We start from the raw sequence: 21,305 nt of genomic DNA on the forward strand, positions 1-21,305 counted from the left end.
TGGCCTAGGCTATAAGAAGATTGCCAAGACCCTGAAACTGAGCTGCAGCCCAGTGGCCAAGATTATACAGCAGTTTAACAGGACAGGTTCCACTCAGAACAGGCCTTTCCATGGTCGACCAAAGAAGTTGAGTGCACTTGCTCAGCGTCATAACCAGAGGTTGTCTTTGAGTAATAGACATATGAGTGCTGCATGCATTGCTGCAGAGGTTGAAGGGGTGGGGGGATCAGCCTGTCAGTGCTCAGACCATACGCAGCACACTGCATCAAATTGGTCTGCATGGATGTCATCCCAGAAGGAAGCCTCTTCTAAAGATGATGCACAAGAAAGCCCGCAAGCAGTTTGCTGAAGATAAGCAGAATAAGGACATGGATTAATGGAACCTGTCCTGTGGTCTGATGAGACCAAGATAAACTTATTTGGTCCAGTTGGTGTCAAGCGTGTGTGGCGGCAAGCAGGTGAGAAGTATGGATGAGTGTCTCTTGCCTACAGTCAAGCATGGTGGTGGGAGTGTCATTATCTGGGGCTGCATGAGTGCTGCCAGCACTGGGGAGCTACAGTTCATTGAGGGAACCATGAATGCCAACATGTACTGTGACATACTGAAGCAGAGCATGAACCCCTCCCTTTGGAGACTGGGCCGCAGGGCAGTATTCTAACATGATGACGACCCCAAACACACTTCCAATTTGACCACTGCCTTGCTAAAGAAGCCGAGGGTAAAGGTGATGGACTGGCCAAGCATGTCTCCAGACCTAAACCCTATTGAGCGTCGGTGGGGCATCCTCAAACAGAAGGAGGAGGAGTGCATGGTCTCTAACATCCACCAGCTGTGTCGTCATGGAGGAATGGAAGAGGACTCCAGTGGCAACCTGTGAAGCTCTGGGGAACTCCATGCCCAAGAGGGTTAAGGCAGTGCTGGAAAATAATGGTGGCCACACAAAATATTGAGACTTTGGGCCCAATTTGGACATTTTCACTTAGGGGTGTACTCACGTATGTTGCCAGCGGTTTATACATTAATGGCTGTGTGTTGAGTTATTTTGAGGGGACAGCAAATTTACACTGTTATAGAAGCTGTAAACTCACTACTTTACATTGTAGCAAAGTGTCATTTCTTCAGTGTTGTCACATGAAAAGATATAATAAAATATTTACAAAAATGTGAGGGGAGTATTCACTTTTGTGAGATACTGTATAACTACTTCACCCCCTATAAAAAAATAAAATAATAATACTAACAAAATATAGGTGTGCAATCCACCCAAAAAACTGCTGAATAATATACCAAATCAAATATGTTATTCAAAATCATGTGGCTGATCCCTTAATTTACTGCTAGTTATAACTTGCTCCAACTCATGTTGGATTTCTTTTCTGTCCTACAGTTTTCTATTGTCCTTCAAATACTGACACTGCAGTGTGGCTGCTTCCAGTTATAGAGTCCAGAACGACTTTTTTGTGTGATTGGCTGGCATGCCGAAGCTTCTAATGTTTTTGTGCTGGTAGCCTCTAGCACGTAATGGTCCAGCAATTTTGTGCTTGGGCCCAAGGCTCTTGTACTGTAACCATCTGGCATCAAGGATTATTGTGCAAATTTCTATGGCACTCACTTTTTTGTATCTTCTGAACATTATGTATACAATGTTACCTTGTTCCAGATACAGTATTATCCTATTAAAGAAGCGGTAGAACCCCGCAAAACATGTTGAGGAATACATGTCCACTGATGACCCACTATATCTTTTGTTTCCACCTCAAGTACATAAAGTATTAGTGAAACACATGTACAGATATATTTTAGAATATTTTTTCTGGTATGAACATTTGTAATTATGTTCCTATCTGTTTTGGTTATCCTGTTTTTACTCTTTTGTACAAATAAAAAGCTTTTATTTTATGTGTATTCTGTCCATGGCACCAATATAGTCCATTTTTTTCTTTTTGGATACTACTAGGGGAATTGTCTCCTTCCTCAAACTTCCATTTACTAATTGGATGATGGTACCCCCACACTAAACCTGAGTTTAGTTTTGTTAGAGGCCTTCTCTTGTCTATGGCACTCATCATGACTTGAGCCTATGCATATATGGATGTAATGATTTTTCTCATAATTGCACAGAAAATGTAAAAGGGAAGATAGCACATGCCAATAGTTTTACAGAAATTGAAAAGCAAACTCAGCTTGTGAAACATCAGTAATGTAGGGACAATTATACTACATTATCTACTATTCTGTTGGGTCAGAATGAGGCTGGTGAACTTTATGTACTATTCACTTATGGCAAAAATAATACTTATAATAATATGTACTGCAACGTTTTGTTGCATTTCAATTCCACCAATAGGCATTGCTTTTTTGGGAAAAAAAACACACCTTGATCAATCAAACTCTAGTATTTATTGTCCACAATTTAGAACACAGAAAGATAGTAATATACACTAAAATATTTGGTAAAAGTGCAAAAAAATATTTTGTGAAAATCCAGTAATGCAAAAGAAAAAAAATGCTATTAATATCCCGTTATGGGCCAGGAGAAACGCTCGCTGTTTTTTGAGCACAAACCCTTTTTTTAAACATAATACCTGATTAAATATTTGTTGCATTTGATGACTAATTGGGCTACAAAAATCAACAATGGGCTCATTCATCCGAGTCAAGCATCTTTTTTGTTAACTGGAAGGTACTTTTTTCTTTGTAAGGGCACTACAACCTTCCCACATAATAGCTCCGCCAGGTGCTCAGACCTTGAGGCTGCTGACACCTCTAATGTACCAGAATAAGGAAAGGGATGGTCGGCACTCAGGATGACACCCATAAAATAGTATTCCTTTATTGAAAGTACATGTACAATGCTGTAAAAACAGCCTATGCATTTCAGACGTTAGTCCTTAGTCATGACTAAGGACTAACGTCCGAAATGCATAGACCGTTTTAACAGCAGTGTACATGTATTTTTAATAAAGGAATATTATTTTTTGGATGCTATCCTAAATGCCAACCATCCCTTTCCTTTTTTCTTTATAGTTGTAGCAAAGATACACCTGAGAACTTCAATCAAGTTAACAAATATTCCTCCTTCCCTTTAATCTCAGCCTCCTAATTTACTGATTCTGTGTAACGGTGTAGCAATGCTGGTACCATTGCAACACTTTTCTCAGAATTTCACAAAATTTTTGTTGCAGAGGGCATATATAAAACTCCCCAAAATTTAGACTATGAAGAAAACCTATCATTAGCAGAGGGATATTAGGTCTTAAAGCACCGAAATTCTGTTGTGGTGGCAGTCTAGTCAGCAGTGGAGTTTTTGTTTTGGTGGTGCTTATGATAAAGGTGAGGGTGGGCAAAGAATATTAGACCCTACTACTACTAGTTATCATTATGATACTGACTTATCTAAATCAGATGATGATGTAGGAGACAGAAAATAGCAACAAAAACTGCAGCCAACAATACACAAATGTAGGAATTTTGACTTCCATAGGTTTAACAAATTTCAATCACACTGTCCTGTGGGAATGCTTGGCTTTCAAATCCACAACCTCCTCTGCATTCTGTGCCTTGTAAAGCATGTCCACTGCCAGAATATGCCAGACATACTCTGCCAAAGGTGTTGCCTGACCACTGCTTTGGCCTGCAGTCGCACTACATGCTCTCCCCTTACTAGCTCCATCTGATAAAGCCTACCTCTCCCTTTAGCCTGCCCAGACATGATGACAATAGGGGATTGCCTAATTTTGTTAGCAGCTATGGCAATAGAGAGATTTTTGTTTGGCTATAAGTAGATGTGTTGTTTTAGTGCACTCGACACTGTAATGATTTTGTGTATTAAACTGGACCGGAATAAGACACCAACAAGTTTATGCTGAATGGCATGAATAGTGAACATGAAATATTTGCTGCGAATGCAGCCTGGCAGCAAATGTGAACCTCATCCTTAATTTTTTCTTTATTCAGCTGTGCATGGTGGTAAGTCATCTTTGATCCAAGGTTTCTCTGTAATATGCAGCATAAATAATGTTAAGGTAGGAAAAGAAGACCACCTGCTACACTTGATCCACTCCCAAAAGTTGTATCTCTCCTTCTCCTCTCAACTATTGCTAGTACTCTACTGCAGAGTGTATGAATGGAAAACATATGTACAGTAATCTGCCTGTTTGCTTAGGGAATCATTTACTATAACGTGACTCGCTAATTGGTAATAATTATTGCTCAAATTTTCACAATTGTGCTAATTAGCGCTAAAACGGAATACACTATAGCGCTGGTGACAAAAATTCTCCCAAAATCGAATTTACTATAGGACCTGGAGAATTGCACATGGAAATAATGTTTAGAGCATGATATGATCGCCTAAATGGTACTGAAATATGCAGTATATTGTTTAACTGCTTGCCGACCAGCCGCCGTCATTTTACTGCGGCAGGTCGGCACAATCCCGTGAACCATCGTAGGATCGGGATAGCAGGTGCGCATGCGCCCGCTGTACAGCGGGGGTGCTGATGCTCGTGGCCAATGGTTGCCATGACTGCCGGCCACGAGCGATTGCGAGCACGAGGGACGGAACACGGAAGTGTGTGTAAACACACAAATCCGTGTTCTGTTCTGAGAGGAGTGACAGATCGTGTGTTCCTATTAGCTAGGAACCACGATCCGTCACTTCCTCTAGTCAGTCCCCTCACCCTTCAGTTATAATCACCTCCCAGGAAACACAGTTAACCCCTTGATCGCCCCCTAGCGTTAACCCCTTCACTGCCAGTGACATTTTTACAGTAATCAATGCATTTTTACAGCACTGATCGCTGTATAAATGCCAATGGTCCCAAAAATGTGTCAAAATTGTCTGATGTGTCCGCCATAATGTTGCAGTCACGATAAAAATCGCAGATCGCCGCCATTACTAGTAAAAAAAAAATAATAAAAATGCTAAATGCTATAAATCTATCCCCTATTTTGTAGACGCTATAACTTTTGCGCAAACCAATCAATATACGCTTATTGCGATTTTTTTTACCAAAAATATGTAGAAGAATACATATCGGCCTAAACTGAGAAAAAAATGGGGATATTTATTATAGCAAAAAGTACAAAATATTGTGTTTTTTTCAAAATTGTCGCTCTTTTTTTGTAAATAGCGCAAAAAATAAAAACAGCAGAGGCGATCAAATACTACCAAAAGAAAGCTCTATTTGTGGGACAAAAAGGGTGCCGCGTCGCACGACCGCGCAATTGTCAGTTAATGCGACGCAGTGTCGAATCGCAAAAAATGGCCCGGTCATTCAGCAGCCAAATTTTCCGGGGCTGAAGTGGTTAAAGATAATCTGCTTTTTTTTTTGAAAATTATTTTTATTACACATTTTTATAAACAATACACAAGGTACAAGGCAACAACCATTCATTACCCCCTCCCTCTTCCCCTGTAGTGCAATGTCCCATAAATTACAGGTAGCCCAGCAGGACTAGTCACCTTTGCAACAAAATTTCAGTAACTAGAACAGTGTAAACCATATGAGAAACTAGAATGGTAAACTTTTGGTCACATCTAATCATGTCAGGCTACTTAAATATGTGAATATTCCATTCATGCATTACTCAAACCTCTTATTGCTGAGTCTCATTGGCTGAGAGCCAGCATTGCCATACTTTTTCAAACTTTCTGGGGCAACCCCTACTCAAATACGCGGCCTTATAAAAAGGCAGCGCCTTATTAACTATGCCCTTCCAATAAGCTAAGGAGGGAGCCTCAAGCTTTTTCCAGCATAGCAAGATAGCCTTACGTGCATAGAACTAGGAGAACGATAGCAGGATCCTTTAAGCCCTGCCCGGTGCCACCTCTTTTACCAGGCCTAGCAGACAGACTGAGATTGTCAAGAGAACAGGTAGAGAAAGCAGGTCTTGAATGGTTTTAGTGACCCCCACCCAGAACTCCCGTATCTGCTGGCAATGCCAGAATATATGATCGAAATCAGCTGGGGTAGTGGTACAGCGTCAACAGGCCGCGTCACTTGAATCATATATACTGGATATTTTCGCTGGGGTGTAATAAACCCTATAAAGTATCTTAAATTGAATATATAACGGTCACGAGCGGAGACCAAGGCCCCGAATGGGTGATCCCACATATCATCCCAATCACCCCCTTGAAAATTGGGGACTAATGAGCTTCATTTATCCCTACACTTGCTGAGTGCCTTTGGCCTTTCAACAAACAGCTTTTTATACAGTTCTGATAGCGTCTTTTGCATAGATTCATCGCACAGCAACTGTTCCAGAGGAGAAGACTGAAGCTCCAATGTGTCAGCACCGAACTGTGTTACGAATGCATGCCTCAACTGAAGATAACGGAAAAGGTACCAGTTCGGGAGGATGTGTCTATCTTTCAGTTGGTCAAAGGTGAGCAGTCCCCCCCCCCCCCACTATGTTCTTCAATTGTTTGATGCCGACCCGGGCCCATATTATGGGGTCCAGAATCACACCTTAAGATTAAACCATAAGGGAGTGTCTGGTGACCATACCTCAGTCTCAGAGCGCATTAGCACCTTTGCCCTGTCCCATGCATGAATAGTAGCATGCATTGAGCCAGTCAAAGGCGATGACACTTGTGGACCCCTATATACCAGGTAATAAAGACTCTCATAGGATCCCATAAGTGCGGCCTCAAGTACTGTTGCCACATCTTCATCATCTCGCATCAGCCAGTGCCTGGCAACCACCATCTGTCCTGCTAGAAAATACGTAAATAGGTCTGGTAGAGCTAGTCCTCCCTGTCCAATTGGTTCCTGTAGTGTACCAAGACCTATTCTGGGGTGACTTGAAGACAATAGGAAGGAACTAAACAGACTATTGCACGCTTAAAGAATGAACAAGGGATCCAAATTGGAGCATTGCGCAAAAAATACAAAAAAATGGTAAAATCTTCATCTTAAGGAGGTTCACCCTACCAATCAAGGAAAGTGGTAAATGCCTCCAGGTGTCCAGCTGAGTCTTAACTTTGGTGAGGAGCTGCATCAAATTAAGTGATAGATAATTGCCTACCTTGGGAGATACACGAATACCCAGATATTTGAATTCAGATGCCCAAGCTATGGGGACCAAGCACGACTCTCGAGCCTTAGCCCCATCATCTCCGCCCAGGCTGACAATTCTACAGATGCAGCTCTCCTTGAATTAGAAGAGTCTTGTGTGGTGCTCAAAATTGCATTTAATTCACCTGCTATAATGAGAGGCAAATGCATGAGGGGAGCCAACTTACTTAATAAGCCATACAGCACCTGTATCTGAAATGGGGGATGCACATAAAAATTAACCAGCACCATTTTATAAATATATATATATCAGCTACAATAATCACATAACAGCCCTCTGGATCTGTTATGACGAATGATACAGGAGACAGCATTACTGATCAAAATAACCACTCCCCTGGCATACGTGGAATACGTAGCATGCATGGCATGTTCCAGGAGTGCCGTAAAGTCAAAGCCCTATTGCCATCTAAATGTGTGTCCTGTAAGAAAACTATATGGGGCTTAAATGGCTTCAGATATTGGAACATCAAGGCTCGGCAGAATTTATCGTTTAAGCCTCTAACGTTTCAAGACATCAAATTAAACGTGGTTCCTGCCATAGGTATACATTATAGAGATATATATCCAATAACATAACATTACTAGAGAGTCAAGCGACCAATGATCTCTTAGGGCCTCAGGTATTTCACAGCCCACATGCGGCCAAGGGTATAGTATGACACATTGCACAGACCAACTCACAATTTTTTCCAGTCCCATGTAACTCCCTGCTGCTGTGTAAAACATTGGAGCAAATACACGCAGCATAGTCCTGAAACTTGTCAAAAGAATTAGCCAAAAAAGCATGACCGAAAAAATAGATCTAAAACGTAGAGAAATAAAAACACAAAAAAAAAATATTCTAGAGATAGACTGTCCAAAAGAAGAAATATATGTTTCTGTGTAATCTCTGTTCCGTGTCTCACAGAGGAGTAATAGCAAACCCTCCCCCCACATGTTTCCAGGAATGATGGTTTCTCTGTACTCCAATAATAAAATATCTCTAGCAGGAAGATTATATTGCAGGAACCCTCTAGGAAGTTCTGGTCATGCTAGCAACACAGTCAAGGAGGATTTAAAGGTGGGGAGTTAAAGTGCACTGTTAGCCCCCAATAGGAATGCCATCAGCAACCCCACAGAATTCAGGATCCCCCAAGTCTCCAAGACAAGTGAGACCCCAGCCTCTGGCTCACAGGCTATCAATCCACTCACTGGCCTCCTCAAGCCTATCAAAGAATCGGACCGTGCCCCTATGGGGGATCTGCAGCCGGCTGGGATAAAGCATGCTATACTTGATGTTTTTGTCCCGAAGTCAACGTCTCCCCTCATTGAAGGATCTGCGACGCTTTTGGAAATCTGACGAAAAATCCGGGAATAGCATCAACTTGGTGTTTTCATATGGCAATTCAGGATGCTTTCGTGCCTCCGCCAAAAATGATATCCCTATCCCAGAAATTCAAGAGCCGGACCAGGAATGGTCTAGGAGGTTCATCCTCTGGGCGTTTTCCGGTAGGCACCCTGTGCGCCCTTTCAACAACGTACGTAGGCGGCATATCAGGCAGGTTCAGCAGTTGTTTGAACAGGGTTTCAAAACATGCCGCTTCATGTTGAGAAGTTGTCTGTTCTCCCTATGTTTTTAAACAATTTATGTGTAGGAGGGTTCCACCACCATTGAAAATTGTGTCATTTGTTTTCCATGGGCAAGGACTCATCAGCCTTAACATTTCCCCACCAGCACTAACTGCAGCCTTTTACCAAGCCAAAACCCACAAAATGACAGCTGTTTATCTCTCAGCATGCTGACAGTAATCAGCCATAACCAGCCTTCAAAACAGATGGCATATGCCAGAAACAGGTTGTTCAATGGCTCTCTGGCCTTTCACAGTACATCTACATTGATTAACTTCTTGCACCCCTGGGACTTAGGACTGTTTTACACCACAGAGATGCAGCCTAAAAACATGTAGCAGTACAGCGGATAACAGGTTAGTACTTCTGCCTACCAGCCCTGAGTTTGAATCCCAATCCTGCTACCCGGCTAGAGGTTTCTATGTTGTGGTGTTAAAGTTTATTTTTCACCATTGCTAACATTTTTGATGGGTTTCACCTAATGGAACCCCAAGAAATCCCATTATCAAGCAAGTGTGAGTTTGCACCAAATCTAGAATCCACCCCAAATCTGGGGTGTTTTGGCCCAGATATGGATGTCTTAAGCCTCATACACACGATCGGATTTTCCGCAGACAAAACCTCAGACTTTTGTCCGAAGGCGTGTGCCTGGATTTTGTCTTGCATAAAAACGGTACACAATTGTCAGCCAACAAACACAAACGTAGTGACGTCCTAGACCTACTATGACCCGAAAAAGAGGAAGTTTAATTGTCAGGCACCACTCTTTGTGCTCCTTCTGCTAATTTCATGTTAGTAGAAGTTTGGTGTTGATTCGCACTTTTCATGTCGCACTTTGTTTCTGAACGGCCGTTCATCAACCAGCCATGTTGCGGAATCGGAGGAGATAACGTGTTATTTATTATTGGTTTATTCCTAATGAACAGGTGTGAGCACATGAGGCCTACAAGAAGAGACAGAATCAATTACACTGGTGGGTGTGTCCTTTACTGGGTGGGTGGAGTTGTGCTAGCAAGCTTAGCTAGGTTATTTAAAGGCCAGCATTTGTGGTGGATGTTTGGCCTAAGAACAGGTCTGAATTTTTCTTTGCAGTGTGTATAGTGGGTTACAAATGGGGGGGGGGGGGGGGTTGCATAATTTCTGCCACACACCCCACTAAGGCTGTTTGATGATTGCTTCTAAATCTCACATGTTAGACTTACAACTGCTATGTAATGGTTGAGAGGCAAAGGAAGGTTCCTGCTAATTCATTCCTGCTGTGTGTGCCAAAGTGGAGTTCCACCCAAAAAAATGGAATTTCCACTTTTTGGATTCCTCCCCCCCTCCGATGTCACATTTGGCACCTTTCAGGGGGGAAGAGGGAGCAGATACCTGCCTAATACAGGTATTTGCTCCCACTTCCTGGCATAGATCAGCGCAGTGATTGCGGTGACCTACGCCACTTCCGCCGCCTACCCAGTCCTCCCCCGCTGTATTCTGTGAGACACAGAATACAGCAGGGACCTGACAGGACGCGCAGCGCGACTCGTGCATGCGCAGTAGGGAACCAGGAAGTGAAGCCGCACGGCTTCACTTCCTTATTCCCTTACCGAGGATGGCAGCGGCAGCAGCCGAGAGCCGAAGGACGGATCAGCTTAGGCTGCCGACACCGCGGGCTCCCTGGACAGGTAAGTGTCCATATGTTAAAAGTCAGCAGCTGCAGTATTTGTAGCTGCTGGCTTTTAATATTTTTTTTCCAGCAAACCTCCGCTTTAAGTAGTTTCCTTTTTTGGCTTTTGTATTTATTTTGTCTGTTTTTGCTTACGATAATTCTGCCATGTAACTTTTTGGGGGTTTGGGGCGAGGACTTCTGATCACAAAAAAGGTTAATCATGCTTGTTGTTAGGTTGATTTGTATTTCTGCTTTTCTAATGTGACTTGTTTAATGTGTCTAATTTTTTGTGTCTTACCCTTGTAGATTGTAAGCTCTTTTGAGTAGGGCCCTTCTACCTATATTGTCAAATGCTAGAACATCGTTTCCATGCCTTTTTTTTGTCCCAAATACATTAATGTACCAAATGTTTATACTAATGTTGAAATAAGCAGTTTATTGTTTTTTGCTTTAAGTTTGATTTTTACAGACTCGAAATACATATTTTATAAGTGCAAACAGTTCATACCCCTTCAAATCTGTATTAAATCTAATTGCATACAAAAGTATTTGGTTGTGCAAGTTCTTGAGTAAAAAGTGTAATGGGGGAGGGGGAAGAAACCCCCTCAAAAAAACAAAAGAAAAATCCTGCTCCAAAGCTGAAATTCAGGGCTCTACTAATTATTTTGTGGACTAGGTAAGCCATTAAATATGTCAACTAAATGTGAATTCTCTCTAAGCACCAAATTAGGAAAAAAATACCTCAAAAACTATTGTTTACAAAAAATTTGGTGTGGGGTTCCCATCGAAATCCCTACCAAGCCCTTTGGGTCTGGTAGGAATATTAAGGGGAACTCAGTGCCCATTTTTAAGAAAAAATTGGCGTGGGGTCCCCCCCAAAATCCATACCAGACCCTTATCCGAGCATGCAGCCTGGAGATCAGAATGGGGGGCCGAGCCCCCCTCCTGAACCATACCAGGCCACATGCCCTCAACATGGGGAGGGTGCTTTGGGCCCCCCCCAAGCACCTTGTCTACATGCTTATATGGACAAGGGCCTCTTCCCGACATCCCTGGCCGGTGGTTTTCGGGGTCTGCGGGTGGGGGGCTTACCAGAATCTGGAACCCACCTTTAACAAGGGGGCCCCCAGATCCTGCCCCCCTTGTGAATGGGTATCGGGTACATTGTACCCCTACCCATTCACCAAAAAAAAATTGAAATTTAAAAAAAATACAAGAGCCGTTTTTTGACAAGGCCTTTATTGTAAAATAGCTCTGACCTCTGAGCCGTCTTCTCCCCGAGCCATTTCTCCCGCCACTGTCTTCTCCTCAGCAGTGGGAGAGAGGGTGGCAGGAGACAATGGTGGCGGGAGTAACGGCGCCAGGAGAAGACGGCGACAGAAGATGGCGGCGAGAGAGACGGCACCAGGAGAAGATGGCGATGAGAAACACAGCACGGGGAGAAGACGGCTCAAAGCTATTTTACAATAAAACCATCTCTTGTATTTTTTTTACATTTGGTGAATGGGTAGGGGTAAAATGTCCCGATACTCATTCACATGGGGGGGCAGGCTCTGGGGCCCCCTTGTTAAAGGGGGCTCCCTGATTCTGATAAGCCCCCCACCCACAGACCCCGACAACCACCGGCCAGGGTTGTCGGGAAGGGCACTTGTTCTCATCAACATGGGGACAAGGTGCTTTGGGGTGGGGGCGCAGAGCCCCCCTGCCCCAAAGCACCCGCCCCCCCATGTTGAGGGCATGTGGCCTGGTATGGTTCAGGAGGGGGGCGCTCGTCCCCCCTATTCGAACCTTTAGGCTGCATGCTCGGATAAGGGTCTGGTATGGTTTTTACGCCAATTTTTTATTTAATTTTGGCATGGGGTTCCCCTTAAAATCTATGCCTGACCCAGAGGGCCTGGCATGGATTTTGGGGGAGGGGTAAACATCAAACACTAGTAAATGTATTTCTATTGTCAGCCCAATAGGCTAGAGGTCAGCGCTTCTACCTTGAAAAACTCAGGCCTTGAAGGATCCATGGGTTCAAATACCACAGAGGGATACTAAAAGATTGCATTGCAATTGATTGCATTCGCTTGTCCACTGGAAAAATAAACACAGCTGGTGGGTGGTAAGTTGGCTGGGATTTGAACTCATAACTTGAGGGCTTAGGAGTCATCTGAGCAGACCACTAAGTCATTGTGCTAAGTACATCAAGACCTGCATAATAGTGTAGTATGATTAACCACTTCCCGCACGGCCTATAGCAGAATGATGGCTGGGCTGTGGTTCTGTTATTCTGACTGGACGTCATGTGGCATCTTTCAGGACAACAAGCCGGCGCACTGCAGCGTGCTGATCCGTGTTGCTGTGTCTCAGTCTGATACACCGCAACTCCTATCTAGGTAAGGAGCCTCTGACAGGCTCCTTACCAAGTGATCAGCTGTGATCAGCTCTGACCAATCACAAGTGATCATAGCGCGAATCAGGAAGTGCCGATAAATGGCTTTCTCAGTTCGTGTTGACAGGGAGAGCCTTTCGGGGGGGTCTGCACAGCCATCATCAACAAAGTGCCTGATTATTCACCATGCTCAGATACAGAAGTATGCCCCTTTGACTATATTTCCCACAATTTCCTGAGGAAGGGGGAGGATGAAGATTTCAAGGAAAGCAGGAACCAGCACCACAATTGACACATTCGATTAATAGTAAGTGATATCCCTTGTGCTGATTTTTTTCTCTAAATTTAGGCTTTAAAGCAGCTTCTAGATTGTAAGCTCTAAAGAGCAGGGCCCTCTGATCCCTCCTGTATTGATTTGTTTGATTGATTTGTAACTGTACTGTCTGCCCTCATGTTGTAAAGCACTGTGCAAACTGTTGGCGCTATATAAATCCTGTATAATAATAATAATAATAACTATAATTAGTATAGAATATATATAGAATAGTGTATATATAGCCCAATTGCTCCATTGCCCCTGCCAGAGTTGTCAAAACCAGCAACAGCATTGGCTACTATAACTTTGCTCCTATGATAGAATTATTTTTCAAGATGAATTGCAACAATTTGGTTTTCCACATAACTAATAAGCACTCTCTTGACAAAGTGTCAGTTGTTGCTGAATCAATCCCCTTCCAGAATACCAAAGCCATGGACCTAAATATATGTAACACACTGCATTGTTACTGATTGCAGGTTGTTAAAATGGCCTCAAGATGGCAGTGCTCTGCAGTTTAGTTGGCACAGGAACTATTATAGCAATGCTAAGAATGCTGGAACATGTATGCTGCAGGCAGGACTTCTTCATTCAGATAAGCTGGAATAGAACTACAGATCCCACATGTGTGAGCAAAAGGGCAGGAGCAAATAAAAAGGAAAGCCCGGGAACCTTTGGGGGAGAGAGAAGAAGACTGAGGGAGAGGCAGGACGTGTGAGAAAGTGGAGTGCTGATCCAGGAGACCACAGGCCTGGATTTGATTGGGCCAGAGAGCGGAGAAGGGAATTTCCAGATCGCTGATCATACTAAGAAGCAGTATAGTCAATCCTGCAGGCAGACAGATTGAGTCATCACCATCACCACCACTACATCTGCGGGACGACAGCGAGAAAAGGGCCCATCCCTGGCAGTAAGGCAATTGCTTCGCACCGCTACCGTGAAGGACTGGGTGAAAGGGTTCCTAACCCATACCACACCACCACATGCTACAAGCTCATTCGTTGTTGTTACCAGTTACTCAAGTTCAGGATTCTTACAGCCCAGACTGCCACTTAGAGACACAGACACTGCAGCCCAATCAGTGCTGCGGCCTATCTACACTAGCTGCCCATTTAGGTACTGCACACAGGATATCATCTCAAATACTTTATGTTTGCCTGATTAGACAGGAACTGTAAATGCATATTACCTCAGGCCTATTCAACCCAACGAAGCCACAAGTTTCACAAGTTCTGTATTTAAAGATGAGATATTTCTGTAAAATTTTGCTCTCACCCCTCTTCAGCTTTGTAACCTTCTGACATCTTTAAAGTGACTTCCCAGCTTGTCACATTTATTAAAAGGGATCTCTACTTGTTGTGCCACCATCTCTGGGGGGAGTGTCATTTCTCATAAAAAGGAGACTACCCCTCCACTGTGCACCAACGTAAAGATCTGGCAGAAGAGTTTTCTGCCATTGTGTGTTAGGTTCTATATGGGACATTTTTTTTCTAATCAAAACCCTCAGGGAGTTAAGCCCTGGCTCTGGTTACTGGGAGCCCACAAGCGAGCTAGCCGAACATTCCTTGCTCTCTTCTATTCTGCTCATTTGTGGAACAATTCTCTCAGTAGAAAAGTTACATTTAAACTTTAAATCCTGCAGGACGATTGGGTCTATTTAAAGTGGCACTGTTTAGGTGTTTATTTGCTTTGCTTTTTATTTGTTATGTTCTTATGAATATCAGACGTTGATTATGTGCCTATAATACTGCCCATCTGATTTGCATATGAACTAAATATTTTATTCATCATACTTATCTTCTGTGGGATAACCAAGGTGACGTCTAGTTGCATGTTCACAGTGGTGTCAGGAGGAGTTGTGCCTCACTCAGGGTTCAGTGAACAGGGGGCCCCATTATACTCAGCGGCTCCTGAGGGGGTAGCACAACATATGTTTGCCTGATATGTCATAGATTTTCCCTGTCCTATACTCAAATCCAAACCAAAAAAACAGAACCACCCAAGGCAAATAAAACTGTCCACAGCCAGGTCATGAAAGACAAAACTTTGTCACAATAAATCAGCAATGGCTATGTAAAGCCGGAAAAAAAATCCATACGTAACTAATTCTCTGGTTTTAAGACAACCCTGCTGCATATATTTGATATAATATGGATCTAGTATAACTGTTTAATTGATGCCACCTCAAAGATAGTTTAGGCAAGAATACTACAGGTTTTCACACCAGGTTGCAGTCGCAACTTGAACAATATTATTGAACATACATATGACTGGGAACTTATACAGTAGTACCTTGGATCACGAGCATAATTAGTTCCAGAAGCATGCTGGTAATCCAAAGGACTTGTATATTAAAGTGGGTTTCCCCATAGGAATCAATGGAAACTCAGATAATTCGTTCCAGTGTCATTGCTAGTGTATGCAGTACCGAATGTGGCCAGAGGTGGGGGGGGCGCCGGAGACACTCGGAAACGCTCGGAGACACTCGGGAAAGGAGTGTTTCAGACTCTCTGAGCATCACCGGCGCCCCCACACCTCTGGCCACATGCGGTACTGCACACCCCAGAGGCTTGAATCCTGCTCGTCTTGCAAGACAACGCTCACAAATTGAGTCAGAATTTTTTAAAAAAGCTTGTATCACGAAACGCTCGTAAACCGCATTACTCACAATCCGAGGCTTTACTGTACATGAAACTCTGAATTATGCTTGTCTTTTATTATCTCCCAGTCCCCAATGAGTTACTTCTTTATTTTTCTAAATGTACAGGAAAACTATTTATAATATGTTGAAGAACACAGGCCTTGATGCATCATAGCATTTTTAATTTCTGCATAAAAACTTATATATGTTAAAGACAAAAACATCTTAAGAACAACATAAACTGTTAATATAAATACATGTTTTAAGAGATTATTTGGATAACATTCAAAATTCTAAAGTTAACTTTTGTTAAGCTTCAAGCTAGAGATTGGTGTAGCGTAACGGATTCTGAGAAAATGATACAATGGATTCCCAAACACCAGATACTTAACCCTGTGTATTTCAGTGTTTCAAGCAGTATCAAACAGTAGCTTTGGAAGCTAATTTAGTAAAGGATACAAAAATATAGTCATCCATGTATCTTTTCTTAAGGTTATCCACAATAGCATCTTCTGTGATCTTGGAAAGCAAGACCATGTCATCAACTCCACTTTGCTTGACATTTTGGCTCTGCCAGTGATACCGTTCTTTGCTACCCTAGGAAGAAAAACAAAGTAGTAGTTAGTGTTTTACTGGGAACTAGCTTTTACTGTATATATTTTTAATTTCATTGTAAAACAGAAAACATGTCTCACTCTATAGCTTATATAAAGTGACTGATGCACTGTATAACTGCATAAAACACATATACCGCTATGAAAAACATAAATCTTGTCAAATTCTAAACAAGTTCAGTTGGGAAAAAAATCCACTGGGTATTAAAGTGGTCCAAACTGACCACTAGCATTTTGTGCATGCTGGCAGTTCAAGATAAAGCCCTACTCCACACCAAGGGTTAAATGCTCATTTAAACTGGCCATACAAGGATCGAAATGCAATCCATGTATGACCACTGTGGTTGAAGAGAAGTCGATCTACTGATCGGCTTCTGTTCAAGCGCCCTGTTGGAAAGTTTCCACTTGATTAGCGCTGCAGGCTATAGACATCAGCGCTGATCTGTGTATTCCGATGACGGGGAGGATTTCCTCATTAACCTTGAATGTGTGGATGAAGGAATCGAGTCAGTTTTTTTTGTTCAACTAACTAGACTATGACCAGCCTTAGTCTAGGGACAGAGGTCTGTAAGCTGTGACTGGCTCAGGTTGCATTCTAGTCTCCTAAACCTGCAATACTGGGTTAATGTTCCTGTATTGTATGTGATGATGCTAATGCCGCGTACACACGGTTAGACTTTTCGACCGGACTGGTCTGACGGACGCCGACGGACCAAATCCGGCGGACAATCCGATCGTGTGTGGGCTTCAGCGGACTTTTCCAGTCGCAAATCTGACGGACTTTAGATTTGGAACATGCTTCAAATCTTTACGTCGTAACTCCACCGGACCCAGAAATCCGCTCGTCTGTATGCTAGTCAGAGGGACAAAAACCGACGCTAGGGCAGCTATTGGCTACTGGCTATCAACTTCCTTATTTTAGTCCGGTGTACGTCATCACGTACGAATCCGTCGGACTTTGGTCTGATCGTGTGTAGGCAAGTCCGTTCGTTAGAAAGTCCGTCGGAAGTCCTTCAAAAGTCCGTAGAAAGTCCGCCGGAAAGTCTGTCAGACCAGTCCGGTCGAAAAGTGTACACCCCATAAGGCTCCCTGGAGTAATGAATCAGATAAGTTATACAGTCACTTCTGCAATCCCCTAGACATAAAGAGCAATTAACTCTTGTATTCTGGGGAAGGGGGGGTGGTGTTGGAGAGGGTGTTGGGGGAGACCATTGCAAGGGTGGATTTTTTTAAATTCTGAAGTTGGGCTTAAAGCCCATATCCAGAATAAAATTACTTTATGACTTATCTGCTTTGCTGTTGTTTAATTATGCCATACCGTTATCACTGTATCCTGATTTTCCCAGATCTAATATAATAGAAATTATACTAAATATTAAAAAATACTATTTATGGCTATGCTAGATTGAGCAGTGAGGATTAAAGCCATCACTTTTTAGTACATGTAATATCTACACCCTGGCACCCTCTTAGGTCTCAGGTGTATAACCAGTGACACAAACTCTGGGGCATTCCTACTCTCACTGATACCAATGTAAGGGGCAGTCTTACTTCCACTGACACTAATGTAAGCAGCATTCTTACTTTCACTACAACATTCTTAGGGGTATTCTTTCTTACACTGAAAACAAAATTAGCTAAATTTTTCTTCCAACTGACCACAGATGCTGGGGTATTTTGTATTCCAACTAGCCACCAATATTGGGGCCACTTTCCCTCCCACAGACCACCAATAACAAGGCATTTCCACTTCCACTGACCAGTTATATACTAGACAGTCTTCCTCCCAATGACCATTAATGTAAGGGTCAGTATGTTACATACTTCTGACCACTGCAATCTGTACACTGTGCTGTATATTACACTCTTTTGACTGCAGCATCTTGCACACTGTGCTGCATATTACATAAACTTGGCTAGCTGCACTCTGCATGCTTTTTTGTATGTTATATACTTCAAACAAAAGTCTTAATTGCCTTAACACTTGCTGATTCTTAAGTAAGTCCCATTTATTTCAATTAGGTTCTTCTTTAAGGCGAGGTAAAACAATGCGTTAATGCTGTGTTTTTATTGTATTTTCATAAAAGCAATGGAAGAGTCTATGTTAAAAAAATATGAAATGGGGGGCGTGGCCTGAACATGGCGGAGTGAGGACGCTTAGTGCTTGAGCTCCTGACTCCAGACCCACTACAACGGCAGCTATGCTATCATTTCAACACCGTATTTTTCGGCCATGAGCTCTCGGAAGAAAGGCAAGCACAGGGGATCTTCCAGAACAAATCCGGCTTCACAGATAGACCGTTTTCTCAGAGAAAAGCTTAAAGAAAGCCCGGAGGCCTACACGGTTTCAGCGCGTGGCGGGACCCGTCCATCTTCCTCCACAGGCGGAATGGCTTCCCCTCAGCAGGCAAGCTCGCAGCCCCTGACAGGAATACCAGCCTTATTAAACCCGTCCATGGGCAGTCAGATGGGAACCAGCCCCTCTGCACGGAGCTCCGGGGATGACTCGGACATTCGAGCCCTGCTGAAGGCACTCCCGACCAAAGCAGACATGGAGGCCCTCCCCACCAAGGCGGACATGGAGGCGTTGGTGATGAGAATGGAGGAGCAGCACCGCAGAGATCTACAGGAGATCCGTACGGAGGTACAAGTGATTGATGACAGACTGACAAGAGAAGAGGCTTCGGTGGGCTCACTAGAACTACGTGTGACACAGCTGGAGAAAGCCCAGCAGAGACACCAAGAACAACTGGCAGAAGTACAATTGCACGCCGAAGACTTGGAGAACCGTAGCCGCAGGCAGAAACTAAGGTTCCGAGGGATCCCAGAAGCCACCGGTCAGGAGGACCTGTCAGCAACCGTGAGTGCCATCATACACACCATACTTGATGGAGACTTACCAGCGTCCCTGGAATTCGATAGAGTTCACAGGGCGCTCGGTCCTAGACTGGCAGATGCAGACAGACCACGCGACGTGTTGTGCCGCCTACATCGTTATAGCCACAAGGAGCAGATTATGCGGGCGGCTCGCCTCAAAGGAACGGTGGACTTTGATGGAGCGCAAATAGCTATTTTCCCTGATATCTCCAGAGCCACACTGTGGAGAAGATCTATGCTCAAACCCCTGCTGGAGAGACTAAACAGAGCGGAGCTAACATATCGGTGGGGTTTCCCGGTGCAACTGACCATCCGAAAAGGCGCAGATTATTTCACCCTCCGGCGCCATTCAGAACTTCCCGAGCTCTTTACTTTCCTCAATATGGAGCCGATCCCGCTGAGGAATTGGCTGGGGCCTCTGCCAAAAAACGATCCTCGGCCTGCTTCCCAGAGTGTCCAGGGGGGACTTCCACGCCGTTCTGCAAGACGTCGTCAGAGGGAACCCACTCCCCTGGGAAGGGGGGACCTGGAACCCTGAGACCCCTTACTATTCTCAAGTAAGTTACAGGTCGACCCTCTTAAACAGCTGCATGGAACTGAGTCTTTATTAATATGCCTGAAGTGTATGGCTTCGTTCGATGAGCCGTCTCTCCCGCTCCCCCCCCTCTTTTTTTTTTTACTATATTTTTATACTTTTGTTTTTCTTTCTCTCATTGCTGAGATCTGTTTGATGCTCCCCGAGTGATTCCCTCTACCGGTTTGCTATGACCTCTTGGCCCCCCTCCCAGCGGCATGCCCATGTTTTGCAGACTGTGTGTATGGCTTCTCGCCTCCCGGAACGTTTGAGGCTGGAGACTAGGCGAGACTTAGCGAGAGGTCATGCAGGTGAAAACACTACCAGACATGGTGAAAACGAGGCCAGAGAAGATCAACCTGACGCCTGCTAAGATATGAGTTACTTTGACCGAATGCATACAGAGAAATAATTAGTCATTAACATTGCACACTGCAGGTATACCTTCCAAGACCTTTATTTAATTAAGCACAACCTCTCTGTGTTTTACTTCAGGCGCAAAGGTTTTCTTTTCGCCCAGGTATTTGTGTAGACGCAGCTCGGTATATGTTACAGGATATAGGTTGCAATGCATGATTAGATTTAAAGCGTAGTTGTGGGTGGTGGCGGGGAGGGGGTGGGAGGGAGTCATGGAGGAGGCTGACCAGCTATGGGGGAGCGGCAATAAGGGACCCGAAGGACGATGGTCTATCTCGGCTTATTGCCTCCTGGGCAACGGGGGAGGGTCACGTGGAGCCCAAAACTGACTGGGTCGGGATCGTGACCCCCACTGACGCACAGGGAGAGAACACTCCTCCTTCGGAGCAGGGGTCTCGGTCCTTGCGAGTTAAGCGGGCTTTGTTGGTTAGGATTCTGAGCCCCTGAGGTTAAATTATACTTTGAGCTAAGCCAATTGTTTAAATGTATGTTCTAACATGAGTAGTTATATGTAAGTAAGGCGTATGATGTTACACGTGCGCCCTCAAGATAGCTACTAGGGTCGTTTTTAGAGAACAACAGGGTGCTATGTATCCGTGCAGTGGAGGGGAGGAGGGTCGGAAGTGGTGGATCCTGTCAGGAGCGGGCTCTTCTTGGACACAGTTAGCCCTGTTATATAAGTTAGATTGTTCACTGTATTTGCTGCCTTAATGCTTGTTTGATATTTTTTAGTGTGTTCTTACAATATGATATCTTGGTGGTGGGTCTGGAGAGGGAGCTCTCGGTCCCGTCTAGTGCAGCCACAACCCCACATAGGTTGACACCCCTCTGGAGCCCTGTTAGGTAGTTCCACGGGTGTATTTGAGACTAAGTCTCTTCTGCGCTCAGAGCGCATTAGTCACCCGAGTTCACTGACAATTAAGTAACTCGTCCATTTTTCTTTCTGCTTTTTCTTCCTTCATCTTCCACTAATACCTTCTCTTCTTCCCTACTTTTTCCTCCCCTGTCTATTCCGCCTGCCCTACCCCCCCTCCCCCCCCCCCTTTTTTTTTTTTTTTTTTTTTTTTTTTTCTTCTCTCCCTCCTTGCTTGCCCTTCCGGCCCGCCCTGGTCCTCGCCCTGACCTAGACGGTTGAATAAGT

The 21,305-nt window shown here is 43.9% G+C and overlaps 1 protein-coding gene across 2 annotated transcripts in view; it reads right to left on the minus strand.

The window, feature by feature from the left end:
• MYO1F (myosin IF) overlaps window positions 1–21,305 on the minus strand; it is a 171,061-nt gene that overhangs the window by 79,316 nt on the left and 70,440 nt on the right. The window contains exon 2 of one of the 2 annotated variants that reach the window (XM_073599184.1): window positions 16,142–16,274. In XM_073599184.1, the coding sequence (XP_073455285.1) occupies window positions 16,142–16,219 (78 nt within the window). In that variant the 5' untranslated portion in view covers window positions 16,220–16,274. Of the gene's footprint in view, window positions 1–16,141; window positions 16,280–21,305 lie in introns of both variants that reach the window. The other variant, XM_073599175.1, reaches the window with a different exon arrangement.

Source organism: Aquarana catesbeiana, linkage group LG01 (genome assembly GCF_042186555.1).
Source record: "Aquarana catesbeiana isolate 2022-GZ linkage group LG01, ASM4218655v1, whole genome shotgun sequence".
Taxonomy (NCBI): domain Eukaryota; kingdom Metazoa; phylum Chordata; class Amphibia; order Anura; family Ranidae; genus Aquarana; species Aquarana catesbeiana.